This window comes from Pleurodeles waltl, chromosome 6 (assembly GCF_031143425.1).
Source record: "Pleurodeles waltl isolate 20211129_DDA chromosome 6, aPleWal1.hap1.20221129, whole genome shotgun sequence".
Taxonomy (NCBI): Eukaryota; Metazoa; Chordata; class Amphibia; order Caudata; family Salamandridae; genus Pleurodeles; species Pleurodeles waltl.
In genome coordinates, this window is record NC_090445.1 from 1,407,575,920 (window position 1) to 1,407,595,919 (window position 20,000).

General features: G+C 44.5%; 1 protein-coding gene across 1 annotated transcript in view; it reads left to right on the forward strand.

Annotated features, from left to right (window-relative positions):
* LOC138300898 (protein-arginine deiminase type-3-like) overlaps positions 1 to 20,000 on the forward strand; it is a 624,978-nt gene that overhangs the window by 240,837 nt on the left and 364,141 nt on the right. The window contains exon 3 of the mRNA XM_069240758.1: positions 5,344 to 5,416. Within this exon, the coding sequence (XP_069096859.1) occupies positions 5,344 to 5,416 (73 nt within the window). The remainder of the gene's footprint in view (positions 1 to 5,343; positions 5,417 to 20,000) is intronic.

Genomic DNA, 20,000 nt, shown 5'->3' on the forward strand with positions numbered 1-20,000 from the left:
AACCGGTACTGATCCGGTAACCCAGTGGTGCCAGGTTACACCCAAAGACCTCGGGTACTTTCCTGATTCAGACCACAGAAACTCAGAGTCTTCTAGGTGAAGTCAAAGATCGAATTTATTGGCTGCAACCAAGTAACAAGCGTCCTAGAAGTACAACAGCACGGTTTGTATGTTCTCAGGAGACTGTGTGTCAATGCAAAGTCAGGTTTCCTTATATACAGTTTTTTAAGCTTCAGGCAAACATTCTTGACATTTTGGTTGGTCATTCACATGTTTTCACTACAAAGGAAAAAACTGTGTCATGATGAAACCTCATATTTCATGTCATCCAACCCATAATAAATTACCCGGCAAGGCCTAGTATTTTACATCAGATAAGTGTGGACCCCCAATAAAAACGGGCACCTCCCCCTCGTAAAGTGAGAAGAAGAAAAGAGCAGGTGCAGGTGTGAGCAAGATTAGGCAGGGTGTGTGAGCGATAATAAGGGTTTTATGGCATGGTGTGCCTTGATGCTATCTGATTCGGCCACTGGGAGAGGGACTGACCAAACAGGTTTGGCCTGAGGCAATGGTTCCAGCTTGCCCAGGTCAGAGAAAAGTCAATCAAGGTGTACGTGTCCTTGGAATCAAATCTGACTGTATTATAAGCCTATGTGAGGGCAACTTTTAAAAATGGCTGCCGTGTATAAAATGGGAGCCACGAGTGCAGGACGAAAATGGCTGCTGGAATTGAGCGAAAATGCTCATGCTTAGTGTACTAGTCATTATCGGTCTTTTGATACTAAAATCGTACTGCTGTGGCAAAGTAAATTACATGGGTCCAGAATTTTTAGAACCACATGACTAAGCTGCAGAGTCGGGAGCTATAGTTGTATGAGCAGGTGCATGAGCAGGCACAGGGGATGTAGAAGTGACTGGCACAGCAGAAAGAGGACTTGTGGGTATAAGTTCAATACCATTGGGGTCCCAGAACTACTTATCTTCAGCTATTGAAAGAGTAGGGTTGAGAACGCTCTGATTAAAGATTGACGTGATCAGGTCCATCAGTTGAGTAGTTGTCAACGGACCATTGCATGTCCTTGACCTGCTCCTTTTGCTAGACCTGGCACCCGAGAAATCATCACCTCTAGCATGACCACGGTTCAAGGGAAGTCCTCTGAAGTCTCTATGGAGGGCCTCTTGGTTGTTGATGTCAACCAGACTACCAGACTCGGAGAAGGAAAAGAGTGCCTCCTGGGGTTCCTGTACAGTGGTGCTGTGGGGCAAGGCCAATAAAAAAGTGGATTGGCGACCCCATAACCCATTTGATGCTTGGGTATCTATAATGTATTAGGATAGGGAAAATGCTGGAGAGAGGGTTATTTATAAGGATATTAAGACCTGAAATCACAGATGTTCAAAAGGGAATTAATCCAAACTCTTTGGATTCATTCTGTTTTGAAAACCTGTGATTTCTGGTCTCAATATCCTTATAAATAATCATCCCCTTGCAAGCACTTTAATTTATATGTGGGTTAAGACCACTTCCTTCTGTTTTTTTAAATTAAAAAAATATATATTTTCTTGCTCTCCAGTTGGTAGGTTTTCAATAGTCTACTCTGTAAAGTCAAATTTTTGCTGTGAGGAAGCTAGAAAAGCTGAACCATATCAGAACCACAAATCCGATGCAAGCGATTAGAAGAAATATATATTTGAGACTGGATAAAAAATATGTTGTAACCAACAGAAATATAAATGAGTCGGCAGTACCTCATACTAGAAACAGACTTACTGAAGCTTAGTACTACCTCATCCTGCAGCATTTGACTCTTTCATGTACTTTGTATAGAAAAAAGTGATGGGCTTTTACACATGTTGAATCCAAATATTTTCAGTGAAATATTTTAAATATAGGATGCAACTACAAAGGAAAATATCTGAATAACAATTGTATCGCGTAAATGCATTCCACGCTGAATTTTGCAGATTATGTCTGAACAATAGGTGGAGAAAGTCATGTTAGTGCCCAAGGGCCAGATGTATCAAGCGTTTTTGCATTCACGAATGGCCGTTTGCGAATGCCAAAATGCCTTTCAGTATGTGTGAAAGGCATTCGATAAGCAAATTTAAGGAATCGATAAAATAACGATTCCTTAAAATTGCGACACAGTCTAGAGAATCGCAAATTGCGATTCTCTAAATAAGAAATCGCAAATAAGGAACCCTTAGTTGCGATTTCTTAAGCACATGTATCAAGCTTTTCCTTAATGCGAATTGGACATTAAAGAATCGCAATTACCACCAAATACAACTTGGTGGTAACCATGTGCAAATTTTAAAAATACATTAAAAATCCATTTTTACAATTGACATGTAATGCACACATGCCCCTTCGGCATTTGTGCACCTTATATGTCCTTAAATAAGTTTTTGGGGTGCAACAGAGGGGGCCCAAGGCCCCCAGCACCCTGGGGTTTGCATTTCCCAAATTGCGATTTCCAGTTAGGAATTTGCAATTTGGGAAATGCAAAATATTAGCAAATATGGGCCTACAGACCCATAGGTACGAATGGGGTCAGTATCGCTATTTGCGATTCGGTAATAGCATTTGCGATTTTTAAGAAATCGCTATTACAGAATCGCAAATATGATACATACCATTTTGCGACTCTGAAATAGCGATTTCTCAAAACTCCCTATTAGAGAATCGCAAAGTGGATTCTTGATTCACCTAGCCCTAAATGTTTTAGTAAAAGGACCATAATTCCAATAAAATATGCACATTGTGCACACAAGAACATAAAATTACCAATCTGCAGGCACCTCTCAACAGGAAACTTCATATTCGGCAAGCCACTTAGGCCCGAATTTATACTTTTTTAGCGACGCATTTGCGTCATTTTTTGCCGCAAAAGCAGCGCAAATTTACAAAATATAATTGTATTCTATAAGTTTGCGCCACTTTTGCGTCAGACAATGACGCAAATGCGGCACTAAAAAATATAAATACGGGCCTTAATGTTTAGCCAGTGTCAATGATAGAGTACATTTTGTTGGCATTTCTTTGAAAAGAGAGAATATCGGTTGGCTATTTGATGATCCTTAAGTAGATTCGATTTTCTGTGTTTAAGGAACTCTCCTGCTATTTGACTAACGTGTATATGGCATTCTTTGTGACCCATTCGCTGCATAAAACCGCTGGTACAAGGTGTGTTTGTGATGTATTGACATAGACATCTACTGTCATTCCTGCACCATCTGGAGCTTGCATTTCCTAGTGGCAGGTGCATCTGACGTAGGGCAGCAAGCAGTTATGTCAGTAAGATTCACAGCTGACTCACTCTATTCAATACTACCGAGCATGTCTGGCCCCAATGTTTATGTGCCTCTTTCTACTGATTTTCAGCAAATTTGATGCATCATTTGAGCCCCTGCTGTTTGCAATAATGTGTGTGTGGTAATTAGTAGACTCAGAATTAAAGCACTTTCCGGTATTTCAGACCTCTAAATGGAGCATAGTGTGCACAGTGTGGGGCATATTTATTAGGAAATCATGCAGTGCATTTGCTGAGCAATAGGGAAAGGGCAAGAATGTGCCATATTTAACATTTTACAGGGCAATCCTGACACAGCGCATTCTGTTCTTTCCCTTCACTGGCACACAATGTGCTGCCTAATGCCAACGTAGGCACCCTTGCCTCTTGGCAGGATTGTTTTTGTGCAGGAAGGGGCATCTTCACACACAAAAGCAATCCTGAGAGCCATTTTCCTCTTTCTATGAAAGCAGAATGCAGTACACAAAGAAAGAAGAAGTATCAAGAAGAAATAAAGATATTTCTCCTCGTTACACCTCACCTGGGGAGAATTGCATTTTGACGCATTGCCAGGTCTACCAGTAATGCTAAATATGAGAATGTGCCAAACTTTCTTGGGCGGATGAGTGGGGACACCCATGCTCTACCCATGGAATGCCTTCCCAAGGTAGAGTAATACAACACAGGTGGCTTTGCGTGGTTTCAAAAGGTTACCTTTGCGTCCCTTTGCGTTGCTCAAGGGTGACGCACATCCTTAATAAATATGCCTCTGTGTGTCTTCTTCCCAGTTTTGATGTATGAGAATCAGAACGTGCTTCATTTCGATATTTGCGTCAGCTTTTATCTGGTGAAATTATAGCGACCAATAGAGACCGAGGGGCTCAGAGACTAACAGTGCATTTTATCTACTCATTGGCCACACGCCGATGACTGCTGTTAGTATCACCCATAAATTCAAAAGTGCACACACAAATATAACATATATAACTCTCATTAAATTAAAAGATGGTTGTGAATTCTGAAAAATTAAAAATCATGGTACAATCTCAGTACTTGATACTAGCATGAACTTATGGAACAGTACACAGTTATGAACTGGATGTAGACAAAATAGATGTAATTAATTTTCTAATTTCAGGTTTTATTACAGTGCTCATACCCAAAGCGTCCTCTATACAAACTATGGCACAGATTCAAAGAAAAGACAAAAAAGTTAACAATTCCGTCTCATGATTTAAATATTGGTTCCAGATTGCTAAAGCATTTCAAGAAAATGGGTTTTCAGAAATCTTTCAAAAATGCCTGGGATAATGCCAACCAAATAAGGACCAGAAGCTTGTTCCATAGTTTAGGTGCTAAAAGGTAAAAAGAGCAGAAACATAAAGAAGCATCAGGAGGACGAGGAACAGATAAGAGAATAAGCAGAATGGAGAGAGACTGGGGAGGGAATACAGTCACACTAGAGAACATAAATGTGACGTGGCTACCAAATGAATATATTTAAATAAAGAATAAAGTAAATTAAACCGAAAAGAAACCTGCTGATGTATCCCTCAAAACTGAGGGGAATAAGGAGAGATTACAGAATTATATGGGAGTGAAAACAGAGGACTAATACTGAAACGTGTAGTGAACTTAAGTGGACTAATACTGATAGGGATGGAAGGAAGACAAAGTCCGAGACTGGAGGGATATGGCCCGATTTCAAAGGGCCAGGCAAGAAGACATGGTAATAACACATACAGAATTACTGATACGTGGCAGTATTACCATGCCTTACCTAGTGATTTTAGGTTTTCACAACTGAAATGGGGAATAATATGGTGAAGGTAGTAGTACCACACCATTTATGCATTTTTTTTCTACAGTTCCAGACAGTTTTCTAGGAATATTGCCACAAACTGGGACCTTTGTAATCCAATTTTTGCTGAATATGAGAATACAAGCCAATTAAACTTCGGGCCTAAGAGGAAGTGATGGTCAGTGATCATTGATGCACGTCTTTAAAAGAAGTCAGTATCTCCTAACATCTCCACTTCTGTCTCTGCAGGTTAAAGTCTCCTTCCACAAAGAGAATGGGAAAGTTCTCATGGGCAGTGCCAGGCTCTATCTCACCAGCGTTGGTAAGATTATATTGACACGTCAAATCTATCGCTACAAGTACTTCACGGTAAAGAAGGCAACAGTGCTTGATTCAGAAAGACAGTTGTGTGTCTTCCGCATTTCATGGGCAGGTGTATTGCTGAAATTACTAGGGTGTATATATACATTCCCCCCCATTTCCAGAACGTAAACACAGAAATATATTTACACATATCTTGAGTATACCAGTTTGTTCTACCCGTAAACTGATTAGATTCTGCTTGGATACTCTTAGGATATTGATTAAAACAATTTGAAAAATATATTTTTTCTCTTTTCATTGAAACGTTTTTCCTTGCCAGCGCCACCTACGATGACAGAAATATTGGTAATATTTCCCATAAAAATAACACCACCTACACCTGGAGCAATTAAAACAAATGTGTTTTGGTTGTGTTATAAGAAGCTCTCACAACACAGCAATCTCCTGCAGCCACGAAAAGGTCTTTAAACAGGGCATGTGGTCCTTCGCGGAGGTTTTAGGGGCCATGCTCTCCATTCCCTTGGCAGACTAGTGAACCGTCTGTCAGGGTCAGACTAATTATTTGCTGATGTTAAGTCAGAGAAGAAAAAACAGCTTGTCCTTCATCACTCTGACTTCAGAACATCCCAAACACAGGCTTTGAAGCTGTTGCTCTGATGGATGCTAATACACCACTTCCCCATTGAGGCACTGTGGCTTTTTATATGGTGTAGTTGTGCGACCTCACCACAGAACCATGGAATACACTCACGAAATAATCTTGGGATCAGTGGTGCTTGTGTTTTTTTTTAATATATTTTTGTTGGCATTTGGTTGTGCACTCAGGCAAAGTACAACTTAAACTAAGTCGTTTTCCTATGTTATCAATTCGTTGGTGGTGCATGGATAGAATGTAAATATTTGGCACCAGTCATCATACACCTTATCTTACATTTATGCAATAAATAATCCCAAAATCATTGTGCTCTGTATCTTGGCTATCCACAGTCACGACTCGTGGAGATTCTTTGGGGGGGGGGGGGGGGACAGGCACGCACGCGCGGGGGGTTAATTGGTGGTGTCACAGGAGGAATTAGTAATAAAATGAAATAAAAAAAAAATTACCTCTGCACCTGCGGCGCGCCGCTCCTCTCCTCGCCTCACCTTCCGAATGCTGCAGGCGCAGCCTCCCAGCCTGCCCATTGGGACTCTCTGGGCCCTCACCTTGCAACGGTGCCAACTATGCAGGGGTATCTGTAACAGAGTGCCCAGTTGTGGTACAGCCATTTCGGGGCCAGTAGCTGGTCTAATAGGATTCCCTGGAATGCAGTAAGGCCCATAAGGTCCAGTACACTTCTCTGAGTTTCATCTAGCCATTCGGCCATCCACTGCATTTGCGCAGCCAGATAGTACATTTCAAATTCTGATGCTTCTGGTCCTCTGTCCTCTGTTGGGTACTGCAGAACGTCATGTGGCACTCTATGGTGTCCAATATTAGTTCCCGTAGTAGAGCAGCTAATTGTTTCAACAATGCAATAGGTATTTTAACTGGACAGTTTGTGAAAAAATATATTAAGCAAAGGAGCATCACCATTTTGGATAGCAATATTTGGGCCATAAGTGACAGTTGCAGGGATTTCCAAATGGTAGTGCAGGCCCTGCGCAAGCCTTTGACCTGTAGGCCTGACCATTTTGCAAATTTTTCCAGGCAATGGATTGCATCCTGTGCTTTGGTAGGGCTGTCGTCTAGGTACAAAAGTAGGTAATCTGCATAGACGGAGAGGATGTGTTCCTGGCCGTCCACATTCACACCGCAGCCCCAGCCTCCCACATAAACAATTCCGTCAGGGGTTCAATATCTAGGGAAAACAGCAGAGGGAATAGCAGGTAGCCCTGTCTTGTACTTCAGAATATTTTGTATGTAGTGGGTACCTTGGCCAAGTCTTAACTTGTGCTGTAGTTCTTAAATAAAGTAGGGCAGCATATTTGGTCCAGTCTTCCCCCTTCCCCAGCTTATGCATAATCTTCAATTGAAAATCCCATCTTACTAAATCAAAGGCCTTCCAGGGTCCACTGACATAAGCATCGCCCCAGACGAGGCCAGTACCTCAGGTGATTAAGAACATGGTACAGGCTTCTAAGATCGAGGGATGAACTACGGTTTGGTATGAAACTATTTTGGTCCTTATGGACTAAGACCGGCATATAGGGGGGGTGTCACCTTGCTGATACTGTGCTCAGGATCTAGAAATCCTTGTTGAGCATGGAAAGTGGGGGAAATGAAGAGGTGGGGGCACCGAAGATTTTTGTTTTGGGGAGAGGAATCACAGTTGCATTCCTAGTAGAGTCAGCATATACATTTCCAGGCCATAAAAGTTAAGAGGGACTCCACTGGGAGTCCGTCAGGATCCGGAGCTTTACCATTGACCATTTCCCTAATGGTGTGACGTATCACTTGCACTGTCACTGAGCCCCCAAGAGCCTCCCATGCCTAAGGTGGTATTGTGGGGCGGGGCAGGCAGTCCAAAAACCTTTCTTGTACGTTATCCGTGAGGTCCTCTGGGCGGCAGTAAAATGCCTTGTAATAATGTTGGAACGGAACTCATCATTAATTGCTCCTGGGGAGTAAATGTGATCCCCAACCGTGATGGGTGTGCCGTGTAATTCAGGGTGGATGAGCCAAGCTAAAAGTTTCTCTGATTTACCTTCTTCTCAGGCTATCTATTTATTATATTTGTGGCATTTCAGCCATTCTAAAATGGTATTATAGCGTTTCCTAGTGTCTAATAACTGCAGATGAGTAACTGGGTCTGTCCCAAGGCTATTGTCTAAAGTATGAGGGGTGGCATCTAGTGTGTGTAGTTCTTCATGAAAGTCTTTACCAATACGGACTGTCCTGCCTCATACAGTGGCCACGGATTACGACTTTTAAGACCTCCCACTCTATAAGAACAGACAATAAGCCTTGATTATTGTTTACATACTTTGCAATGGCATTGTGTAGTGATTCTCTATCAGGGGAAGCTCCTCTGCAGTGGCGGAGGGGCGTCGCCCCATGGCTGACCCAGCAGATGAAAAATACTGTTTTTTATTTTTCATAATTTTTCATCTCCTGGCTCAGCCAGCAGCGTGTACAGGCAGGAGTGGGGCTGGGCCACGGGTGGTGGGGGGGAGAAGGGGGAAATGCACTAAGTGCGCATGTGTGTTTGCCCAGCTGTCTGAGGCCGACCAAACACACATGCGCACTTAGGTTTCTCCAACACGGCTGTCTACACAGCCGGGCTGGAGAGACAGCATAGATCCCAAGCTTGTGTTTGAGTGGCAGTCCGAGCCACTCAGACCAATTCACTCTCAGCAGTCCCAGTCCCACCGAGACAGCGCTCATATCTTATTGGAGTGTGGATGTAGTGTCTGCTATAGCTACTAATATCCTATTGAACTGCAGCTGCCTGGGGAGTGCCATTATTTTGGACCTATCAGCCTCTTTGGGTGCAGTCACATCTGGTTCTGGTGTGCCTGGCTGAGCGGCAAGACTGTCTGACTTTGGGGTTCCCCATGTCCAGCAAACACTCTATTGGTCAAAGCAGGTTCTAGTATAATTGTAAGACCAGCAGTCTGAGAATCCTACACTGATCTGATTTGTCTTGAATTGGTGAAAGACCCTCTCAGGGGTACGATCAAGTTCCCTCGGGGCACAACGCCATATGAACATGCAAGGCTGACTTGTAGTGTGCTGCACTGGGTTATTTGGCAGGTGGCGTCATTCCCTGAAAGCATCCCTGGGCGGGACGCGCTGTGTCTGGAGCTGCTGGGGTGGGACCTAAAGCCCCTTTAAATCATTTCGCGTGCCCGCTTGCCTCGCAGGACACGCTGTTTTTGGAGCTGCTGGGGCGGGACCTGGAGCCCCTTTAAATCATTTTGCACGCCCGCTTGCCTCGCGGGACGCGCTGTGTCTGGAGCTGCTGGGGCAGGACCTGAAGCCCCTTTAAATTATTTCACGAGCTCGCCTGCCTCGCGGGACGCGCTGTGTCTGGAGCTGCTGGGGCGGGACCTGAAGCCCCTTTAAATCATTTCGCGTGCCCGCTTAGCGGGACGCGCCCGGGCAAAGCCTGGAAGAGGCTGGGCTGGGCCATATCTCTTTATCTTTTGTTTTCTGTATTGGGGATTAGAGATTGGTGAGGCCTGAGGAGCACAGGCTTATTCCATTCTCCAGGTCCACTGCTGCACTTTCTGAACGCGGATTTGTTCAAGTGTGCCACGGAGCCCTGATCATGGGCGGGCACATCTGTGACTGACTGTGACCATCTGAGGTCGGGCTGGGCTCCCCCTCCGGGCCCCAAGGTACGGTTTGGGGTTCTTTGATATCGTTGTGCTTACCTTCTTTCAATTTGCCCCTACATTGGTGTGGAGATTCTTGTACAGAATGGGAAAACACAAGGTGAGAACTAGTCCTGATTTGGGCCCTGCTAAATCAAACATTTCAAAACCTAATAGAGTCACGCAACGCCATGCCAATTGCATGTGTAGAGACATCGATAACTTAATAGAAGAAGTGGAACTAATTCTCAATAAAAAAGAGAGGAACGCTCAGAAGGGGCTGAAATCGGGGTCTTTATTGCCGTTTTTAACATCTGGAACTAATTTTTCTGCTGACGTTCAGCCCATGAGTGTCCCGCCTCAAGCACTTGCTTCTAAAAGCCCCCCTAGAACAGCCAATTCTTCCTTACATTCTGCACCCAAGTCCAATTTGGAAGCCTCAGTTACTGATACTATTATTCATGGGATCACCTGTTCAAATCGTTTCTCTATTCTGGATCAACAAGTCTTGGACAGTGTTCAACAGATCCCTTTGGCTCCCTTGCCCCCTAATTGTGATTCTCCTAGAGAAAAACTTTTAGCATTGGTCTCCAGTCTAAAGAGTGAAGTAGGAGAGTTTAAGCACTTATTGCTCGAAGTTCTCAAGCTTCTCAAGAAACCTGAACTACCTCTTCCTCGAGTACTGAAGCTATTGTCTTTGCCATGTAACCACTCCCCGGCACCTGTGTCCTCGTCAGTAGATTTGTCGTTGAACTCTGAGGTTGTTCAGGAGCCTAATCATAGGCCTCATCATAGTAGAAATGCTGTGCCGCCTTTGGTAAAATCCATACCTCCTCTCTGTAACCTTGATCGGAATTCGGACACTACTTTAGGATCTGGCCAGTCCTCCTACATGCCTATTGAAAATTGCATTTATATGTGCAACGTCCCTTCGCCTTCAGCACAAACGCGGGAAGACAAATCTTCCTTAATCAACAAGGTCTCGCATTGGATCCATCATGTCAGAGGTTGCGGCACAATTATCCATGCTGACATTATATCGGCCAAACGATTATGTGGCTGATCCGGCAGGCGGGATACCATTAAACTCAACTTTTCAAGTTCCCTTCTGGTCATGGGCCTATTGCAGATGGAAGCTCGCAACCACACAAGGAAGGAACCTGATATATTTTTCAGTGACAGTAGTTCTGCTTCAGGAAGCATGAGTTTGCCCACTCGATCAAGTATGTCTATGCCGGTACCAATCAATGCAACTGGCCATGTTGCTTTCATTGGCCCGACACCCAGCCCAGCTGCTGAGACTGATATGGGTTCCGTTTGCAAACGCATTAGTGATTTTGAGCTTCAGGGGGTCACTTCAGATATTGACTGACTAAGTTTTCTAATTTCTGTCACCCTAGTATTAAACCTGACTCACAGTCTTTATCACATTCAAGAATCTTGTCAAGTTCATGTGTTTATACTTTACGGGATCCTCAATCTGTCCTTATTGTGAACTCTAATCCTGTACCGCATGTTGAACACAACAACACTCATTCTCCAGTCGATTCAACTAGTGAACCTACCTGTCGCACTGCACATTTAACAGGGATACTCTTGTTGTGGAATGTGGCGGGCATTAAAAGTAAACTAGCTGACTCTGAATGGGGGGCTTATGTTGAAACCTTTTGCATTTGCATGTTCCAGGAAACGTGGGCTACGGAAAGTGTGTATAGGCAAGGGTTTTGTTTTATATTACAAATGCTACGCAGTCCCCCATAGGCAGGGCAATAGGGGGTTTATGCACCTGGGTTAAGACGACTGAGGTGGGTGAAGTAAAGGAGATTTTTGTAGATTCCCCTGATATTTTGGCAATAGCAATACTGCCAAATTCAGATACTCCAGTTTTATGTATTAATATCTACAATAGACCAGGCCCTTCCAATCATCGGTCTGCTACTAGATAATCTCATATCAGACTTTCGTCCCAGATATCATATTATCACTGCAGGCGACCTTAATGCGCAAATCGAATTTAACTCGGCCTTTATCGAGGCAACGCAGATTGAAGATGAAGTGTGGAATATTTCCCCTTTTCCAACGCAGCCAGTGTCATCCACTGTTTGTAGTAGGGTCTCGCAGTTAATAGATCTTATAGTAAAACACGGTCATCGCCTTGGCAATGGTCGGTTCCCAGCAGATACTCCCGCTAGACCAACTTTTCTTAGGGGATCATATAGCAGTACTTTGGATTATGTTATGTTTGATTTAAGGGTTTGGCATTCCATAATAGATGTGAAGGTGGGCCCACGGCACACAAGTGATCATGCGCCTTTACAAATTGTTTATGACAGAACTCTTTTATCAGGAGCTGCGTCTCTTTTTGTTTCCAATGCTCATGGTGCCTTGAAGCTGTCCAGTAACAGGCCTGCTGTGAGATGGGATTTGTTCCAGAAGTCTAACATGCTAAGGGATAAACTGCGTGCCTTAGTCTCTAGACACCAGTTTTTTTACGATAATTTTGTATTAACTTCATTGGAATTTATGTCCTCTCATGCGGACCTCTTTGCATCCCTTAAGTAGTTGTTTACCAAAACTGTTATGAATCAAAGTAATTCCTCCTCTCCATCTAACAGCAAGTGGTTTGACAAGAGGTGACAAGAGGCTAAGAGCTTTTTGATTAAAGTATTAAGATCTAAGGATCGGGAAGCCATTGTGAGAGCAAGAAGATCTTATGTCTCCACATGCAAGATGTGTAAATTCGAGCATGAGGAGAGACTATGGGGCCAACCGGCCGACGCAGCTAGGACACATGATGTCAAACTTTTTTGGCTTCTGGTTACACGTAGAGACTCAAATCTCTCATCCGTCCCAGAATGCCATATTGCCACTGACATCTGGTTAACTCACTTTAGGGAGCTGTATGGCCCCACATCTGATTCCGCTGTCATCAGTTTCAGAGAGTTATCATCACTCTGCTCTCCAGCGATCTCTCTGCCCCCTTTCACTTTAAAAGAAACTGAGTTGGCAATTCTTGCCCAAAAATCAGGGGAGGCACCTGGGCCGGATGGAATTCCTTCAGATTTATATAAATCAAATCTGCCCAAATGGACTCGGTACATAAATAGGATATCGAATATTGCCTTGTCCACTAGGTCTTACCCTGACCCTTGGAAGGAGGCAATAATTGTGCCCATATACAAGAAAGGCGAGAAGAATCTTCCAGAGAACTATATACCTATCAGCTTACTAGACAATTTGCAAAAAAATATTCTCCTACCAGCTGTTATGTAGGCTGAAGCATTGGATAGCGAAAAATCTGATTCTAAGCCATCTCCAGTTAGGGTTCAGAGACAAGGTCAGTACTAACGACCAGGTTTTCTGCTTTATTACCATAAAGTGGAAGACCGTTGATGTGGATTCAGGCCACCTTTTTGTGGCATTTGTTGATTTGAAATCCGCTTTTGAACTTGTCCTGCGCCCCAAATTGTGGGAAGTCATGAGTAAAGCTGGAGTCCCCGGCTCCATGTTTAATATAATTAAAGATCTTTATTCAGGCAATTGCGCCAAAGTATGATGGGGTCTGGCAGGTGATCTGACTTCAGCATTTCCCACAGTTCGTGGTGTGAGACAGGGTTGTGTACTTGCGCCCACCCTGTTTCTCCTATTTATTAACGCATGTATTCCCTACCTTTTGGATTGTCCTAGTGATGCCCCTAGTATGGGAGGGCAGAAGTTCCCATGTCTTTTATTCGCTGACGATACCTTGTTACTCTCCCGGACAGCCATGGGCCTTTCATGTTTGCTTGCAAGGTTCATGGAGTTCTGTAAAGATCATGGCCTGGAAATTAATTCATCAACAACTAAATATATGTTGTTTGGAGACAAAAAGCAGAACATGAAGAGACCTGTTTACCTAGAAGGTGCCCTACTGGAAAGAGTGGGCACTTTTGATTATCTAGGTGTAAAATTAGAAGATTCACACCACTGGCAGGCCCATCTCCAGAAATCATTAATGTGCCTGAAGCAAAGGGCGGGTGGCATTGCGAGATTTGTAACTAGATCCCCCAGTTTTGCCCTGACTCCTGCTCTAGAAATATACAAATCACAAGCCTTTTGTATGGTGCTGAGTTATGGGGCCACTGCAATCTGGAGAACCTGACTAGGGCGGAAAATCAGTTTTTAAAGATGTTGTTAAAAGTTCCATCAAGTACCCCATCTTTGCCCATCCGAATAGATTTAAATCTTTTTCCTATTAACCAGATCACTGCCTTAAGGCCATTATTGTTTTGGATTCAGCTATGGTCATCAGACGCTCTCATACCATTTAGATGTGGGCTGCTCAATTTGGTGGGCTCTAACCCCAACACCAAAATTAAGTGGTGTTCCTATGTTGAACGGTCCTTATTTCACCTTGGCTTGGGGTCCTATTGGAAGGATCCCTCTTCTATTCCCAAAAATGCTGCTCAGACACTGAAGGACGCTTTTTGGCTCAAAGTCCAAACTACACAACTGGCTGAAGTTGCACCCTCTTCCATGACTGATAGCTTTCTGCAATTCAAATGCCATTATGAGTTTGAACCCTTTATGGATGCAGCACTCTCTCCATTTGTGCGTGCTCTTTTCATTATATTTAGAATATGGTCTCTTTCTCTGTGTTCTTTAACTTCTAAATGGCCCAATTCTATCAACAAGTCTAAGTTATGCCCGATGGGTTGTAAGAATGAAGAGTCTGATCTCCATGTCCGTTTTCAATGTCGTGCATATGACAAACAGAGGGCTTTTTGGATTATTCCCCTTTGCAAAAAAGTGGGTTTCAGGAATTGTTTATTTACTGAGAGAGTACTTAAATCTGATCCATCCGTGCAAATAGTTTACCCTGTGGCAAAATTTCTTGAATCAATATGGCGTTTTATATTAGCAATTTTAAAAAATAAGTCTTGGTAGTAGCTTTTAGAAGCAGGTATTATAGTGCACATTTGTTGTATTTAAGTGTAAGTCTATTAGCTTGATGCTTTAGTTGGGACTGGATGTTTCCTAAGCATTATATTTATGGATAAAGATAAACTTTTTTTATACTATTGTTTTATCTTGTTTTTAACATTTCTCTTTTTAGAATCTGTTATCTATTTTATTGGTACTCCTTTTATAATATTTTTCTGGATTATTATGTACTGCACTTTTATGGTATGTTTTTTACCGAAATAAAGTAACGTGATGATGAAAGCATCCCTGACTCCCACCTGGCCAGGGTTCCTCTAGTTGGGTGCAGTAGTGCTCAAGACAGGTGGCCCCATTGGGTGCCGTTCTGTGTCCGCATGCAGCAAAGCGGTCCTCTCTTCGCACCCAGGCAGGCCCATGGGCTAATGCTAGTTAGTTCTGTGGTAGTACAGCCCCTAATATTTGGGGGGTGAGGGATGGGGGGACAGTAGGATCAGGCCGTCACTCGCCCAATTATAAACTGACGTGGAGCACCGAGTCATGCCCCAAGTGTCCAAGTCCCAACAGAGCTGGTAGTGGACCCCCAGGTCAGGCCCATCTGCCTCAGTCCCTTGCATCGGTGATGGGCCTCAGCGTACCTTCTCGGATCTTTCATTTGCGTGGGGTTCGTGTGTCACCCCTCTAGAATCCACCGAGGACAGCATGCCATTCTGCTCGCTCCCCTTTTGGTGCGTGTACTCACAGGATCAGGCTCTATTCTTCGAGGCCGAGGTGGTGCTTATTCCCTTATTGTTTTTTCTTATTTGGTACCTGGATCGGAAATGGTGGGGCCTACAGCTGCACATTCTTGTCAAGTAGAGTCCACAACCAGACTCGCAGCTAGCCCCAGTGGACGTTGGTTTCAGCCTCATTTAAAATCTGTAAAATGTTTAAAGGGTTGTGTTCTGCTACTCCAGCCACTTTGTTCAACCAAATCTGACAGGGAGAAGGTCAGGGGCCAATTAGGAATAGTAGGACAGTTACCTTGGCACCAAAGCAGTCTCAAGTCCAGTTCCAGGCACCATGGGCGAACTGCCATAGACTTTAATGGAGTGGTCCTGATACAAGGGACAGAGGATGCTGTGCTGAGAGCAGTGGCTTCCTTGGGCTACACCTCGGTTCACTGTCCAGATAGGGTGACTTTGACTACAGGGGTCGATGTCCCTCAAAATCCTCTTTGGTCCAGCAGTAATCTAGATGCCACTGGACTACTGGTCTTCTGACAGCGAACCAAGCAGTTCCCTTTGGTGAAGGCTAGTGTCTGTCTTGGTTGGCTAAGGTGCACTCTGATGATTCTCCCAGGTCCTGTAGACTTGGGTGCAACCGTTGAGCATCAGGACTCAGTTGTACTGACTGCATGTTGGTGGACAGCAGCAGTTAAGCTATTGTGCTTACAGACTTCCCAGAATTGGCTACTCCAGGGTTTGTGGCCCTGGTGCTGTATCAGGAAGTCAACCAACTGACTCTTGGGGTTAACATTTTCTTTATGGAGCTCAGGAGTGACTTTTTTCCATGCGCCAGTCACCACAAGCACAATTGGCTCTATACTAGCCAAAGGATCAGCACTTGCAGTCCAGCAGTTGGTGCAGCCTCTCTTGCCACATCCAGGCAACAACAGGGCAGTCCTTCCTTGGTCATCTCTCCAGTCCAGATGTGATCTGAGTTCTAGGTGCCTGGGTGCCATATTTATGCCTAGAAGTTACCTCAGGGATGTGGTGGTCACTAGCCAAGGGGCTAGTAGGAGATTTCTCACCTGATGATGACTTCCTGCAAAGTGTGGCATCTAGCTATCCGAGAGTGCACTATTCTGCCCAATCCCAAGAACGGAGAACCCCTCTCTCAGTGTGTGGCACATGGTTGCCCACCCTAGGATGTGGCTATCTGAGGGTTGCATGCCCATGGATACACAGGTTTGGCAACTGGTCTCCCCTCTCTGTCCTTGATGCCAACCTGTTTACAGCACCAAAAGAGCAGCCCCTCTCATGTGTGTCCACTATTTGCACTTTGGAGGCGGCTTCCCCTTTGATGCTCGACTTTTGGGCTCACATTCATTGTGGCTTCCTGTCAAGGAGAGGTGACACCTCTTCCAACAGCAGGGCTCTATTGTTGCTACTCCTTGACACCTCACTCCAGGAGGGCAGAAGGCTGCCTTGCGGTCAACATCTGCGTCTGGCCACAGGAAACCTTGGGCAATAGAGGGGTAACTTTCTAAAAGTTGCATTTGTTTAAAAGTTACTTTAAATTTGACTTGGTCATCAAGTTGGGTTTAATGTGAGAATTAATTTTATAGCTTGAAGTACCAAATTTAGTAGCCCCATTCAGAAGTTAGCACAGCTGGGGGTCAGCATGTAACCCTGTACTCGCCAATGGGGCTACTAGCCTTTCCACAGTAAAAACAACAATTTTGAGTTTTTACTGTTAGGACATTTAAAAATTCATGTTCTGCTTTTTAATATAGAGCGCCTGGCCTTAGGACTCGATAGGCTGCTCTAGGGGTGACATATATATATTCAAAAGGGAGATTTGGGCTTTGACATTAGTTAAAATTACAACGTTGAGTTAGCAGTTTAAAACTGCTCTGCCGGTCTCTAGTGGCAGCCTGAGAGGCGTGTTTTCACTGTGTCAAATCGGAGTCGTTTGTGCTGCAGCCCTGGTGAAACATTTTAACTTACAGTACCATTTACGTGGGGCCTATAAGTAAGTAAAGTTATTCCAGTTGGGTATAGCCATTCTAAAATTACACTTTCAAGAGCCAAAGCACTGACACAGAGGTCAAGTTATCAGGCATCAGTGCACTCTCAGAGTTGAAAAACCAGCAGAATTGGTCCCAGCCTTTAGGGTGATCATGCAAAAAGTAGCATTTCTTTACACGCCAGTTCAAGAAATGCAGGAGACAGTGTTGTGGTGGATAATGTGTTGACGTCCCCTTTCCCAAGTCAGCTTTGAGTCCTCCTCTAACAGGGAATGCAAGTGATATTCTGTGGCAGCTAAATGCTGTTCCAAAATCAGCCACATCCATTTTCAGATGCACTGACCCACAGTGAAATTCAGTTCATGTTGGCAATGGCATGGTCAGCGCCACCTTTGCATGCCAGTGACAATTGCTGTTGTGAGGAATCACTGTCCAGTTCCTTCCGATATTATTGGAGGCACACCCAGTACATCTACGTAGCTCTAAATGGGAATTTTCGTCCTTGAAGGAAAAGTGAAACTGGTAGGTGTCTCTCACTTCCTTTCCAATGAGTTGTTCTCTGTTGGATAGGAAATGTTAGGAGTCAGACATATCCATCAAAGATTCTCTTATCTGCAGTTGATAAGAGATGGAGCCTAACAATAAATGTTCTCTCTTTATATGTTATATAGCTGTACTTTACTGCTCGCACATAATCTTAATAAAATTGACTTTGAAATCAAAAAAGGGTGAAGCACAATCCTCGTCCCCCAAAATCATTGTGCACACAGTGGATGGTTTTCTACAACTATGTCATCATTTATCAGATTTAGCCTATAGATCATGCGAATCGGAGTAATAAATATTATTACAAACAATGCAGTGATACTATTAAAATCAGAGTACACGTTATATAGCTCTCAATCATATTCCATCACACCTCCCCAACCTGTAAGTCTTTGCACCCCGAAATATGTGCATATTGTAAGTCTTATAACTTATCTATACCTTCTGAATCTCAATAGGTCAGCAGTCAAAAGCCATCCCTTAAGCATCTTCCATCATTGACTGGTGGATGTGTCTAACCCAGTGCCTGCACTGGTGACTTATGAACTTTTGTCGCGAGAGATGTCTAAGGGGGCAAGTAGGGGTCTATTAATGCATAGCTGTGTTTCGCTACAAAATTGCACATACAATGCCTCATTACAGCCGCATATGGAAGCAAAATAATCTGATTCTACCTTTCTCTTCTTTCTACAAAGATGGATCACCAAAGGTGATTGTTGTAATATAGTTCTAGTAGTATAAAATAGCATAGGGTATAAATTTAATGAGTATATATATATATATATATATATATATATATATATATAGGCTTATTCTAGTAAGAGTTAATAATATATAGGTATAAGTAGTATGTTCCTTCCCCCCTTTGTATTTCCCTTAGAATGGAATGTCCTGACAGTTAGAGAGAGAAGTTAACATTGGAATGTCAAATCAAATCAACAACATTTATAAAGCGCGATACTCACCCGTGAGGGTCTCAAGGCGCTAGGGGGAGGGGGATGACTGCTGCTCGAAGAGCCAGGTCTTGAGTTGCCTCCGGAATGCGAGGTGGTCCTGGGTGGTCCTGAGGTTGGTGGGGAGGGAATTCCATGTCTTTGCTGCCAGGTAGGAGAAGGATTTCCCACCTGCCGTGGTGCGGCAGATGCGGGGGACGGCGGAGAGTGCGAGGTTGGCAGAGCGATGTTGGCGGGTGGGCGTGTAGAAGCTGAGGCGACGGTTGAGGTAATCGGGTCCCTTGTTGTGAAGGGCTTTGTGTGCGTGGGTGAGGAGCCGGAAGGTGATCCTTTTGTTGACGTGAAGCCAGTGCAGGTGTCTCAGGTGGGCGGAGATGTGGCTGTTGCGGGGTATGTCGAAGATGAGGCGGGCGGAGGCGTTTTGTATTCGCTGCCGACGTTTCTAGAGTTTAGCGGTGGTTCCTGCGTATAGGGTGTTACCGTAGTCCAGGCGGCTCGTGACGAGGGCGTGGGTCACAGTCTTTCTGGGGTTGGCGGGGATCCAACGGAAGATCTTCCGGAGCATGTGGAGGGTGAGGAAGCAGGAAGATGATACAGTGTTGACTTGTTTGGTCATGGTGAGAAGTGGGTCCAGGATGAATCCGAGGTTGGGTGCGTGGTCTGAGGGGGTTGGTGCGGTGCCAAGGGCCGTGGGCCACCAGGTGTCATCCCAGGCGGATGGGGTCTTTCCGAGGATGAGGACTTCCGTTTTGTCTGAGTTCAGTTTCAGACGGCTGAGTTTCATCCATTCTGCGACGTCTTTCATTCCGTCTTGCAGGTTGGTCTTGGCGCTGGTGGGGTCCTTGGTGAGGGAAAGTATCAGCTGAGTGTCGTCGGCGTAGGAGGTGATGTTTATGTTGTGTTTGCGTACGATGTCGGCAAGGGGGCTCACGTAGACATTGAAGAGAGTCGGGCTGAGCGAGGAGCCTTGTGGGACGCCGCAGATGATCTCGGTGGGGTCTGAACGGAACAGTGGGAGGTAGATTCTTTGGGGTGCGGTTGGAGAGGAAGGAGGTGATCCAGTCCAGGCCTGTCCTTGGATACCTGTGGAGCGGAGGCGGGATATTAGGGTTCAGTGGCAGACGGTGTCGAAGGCA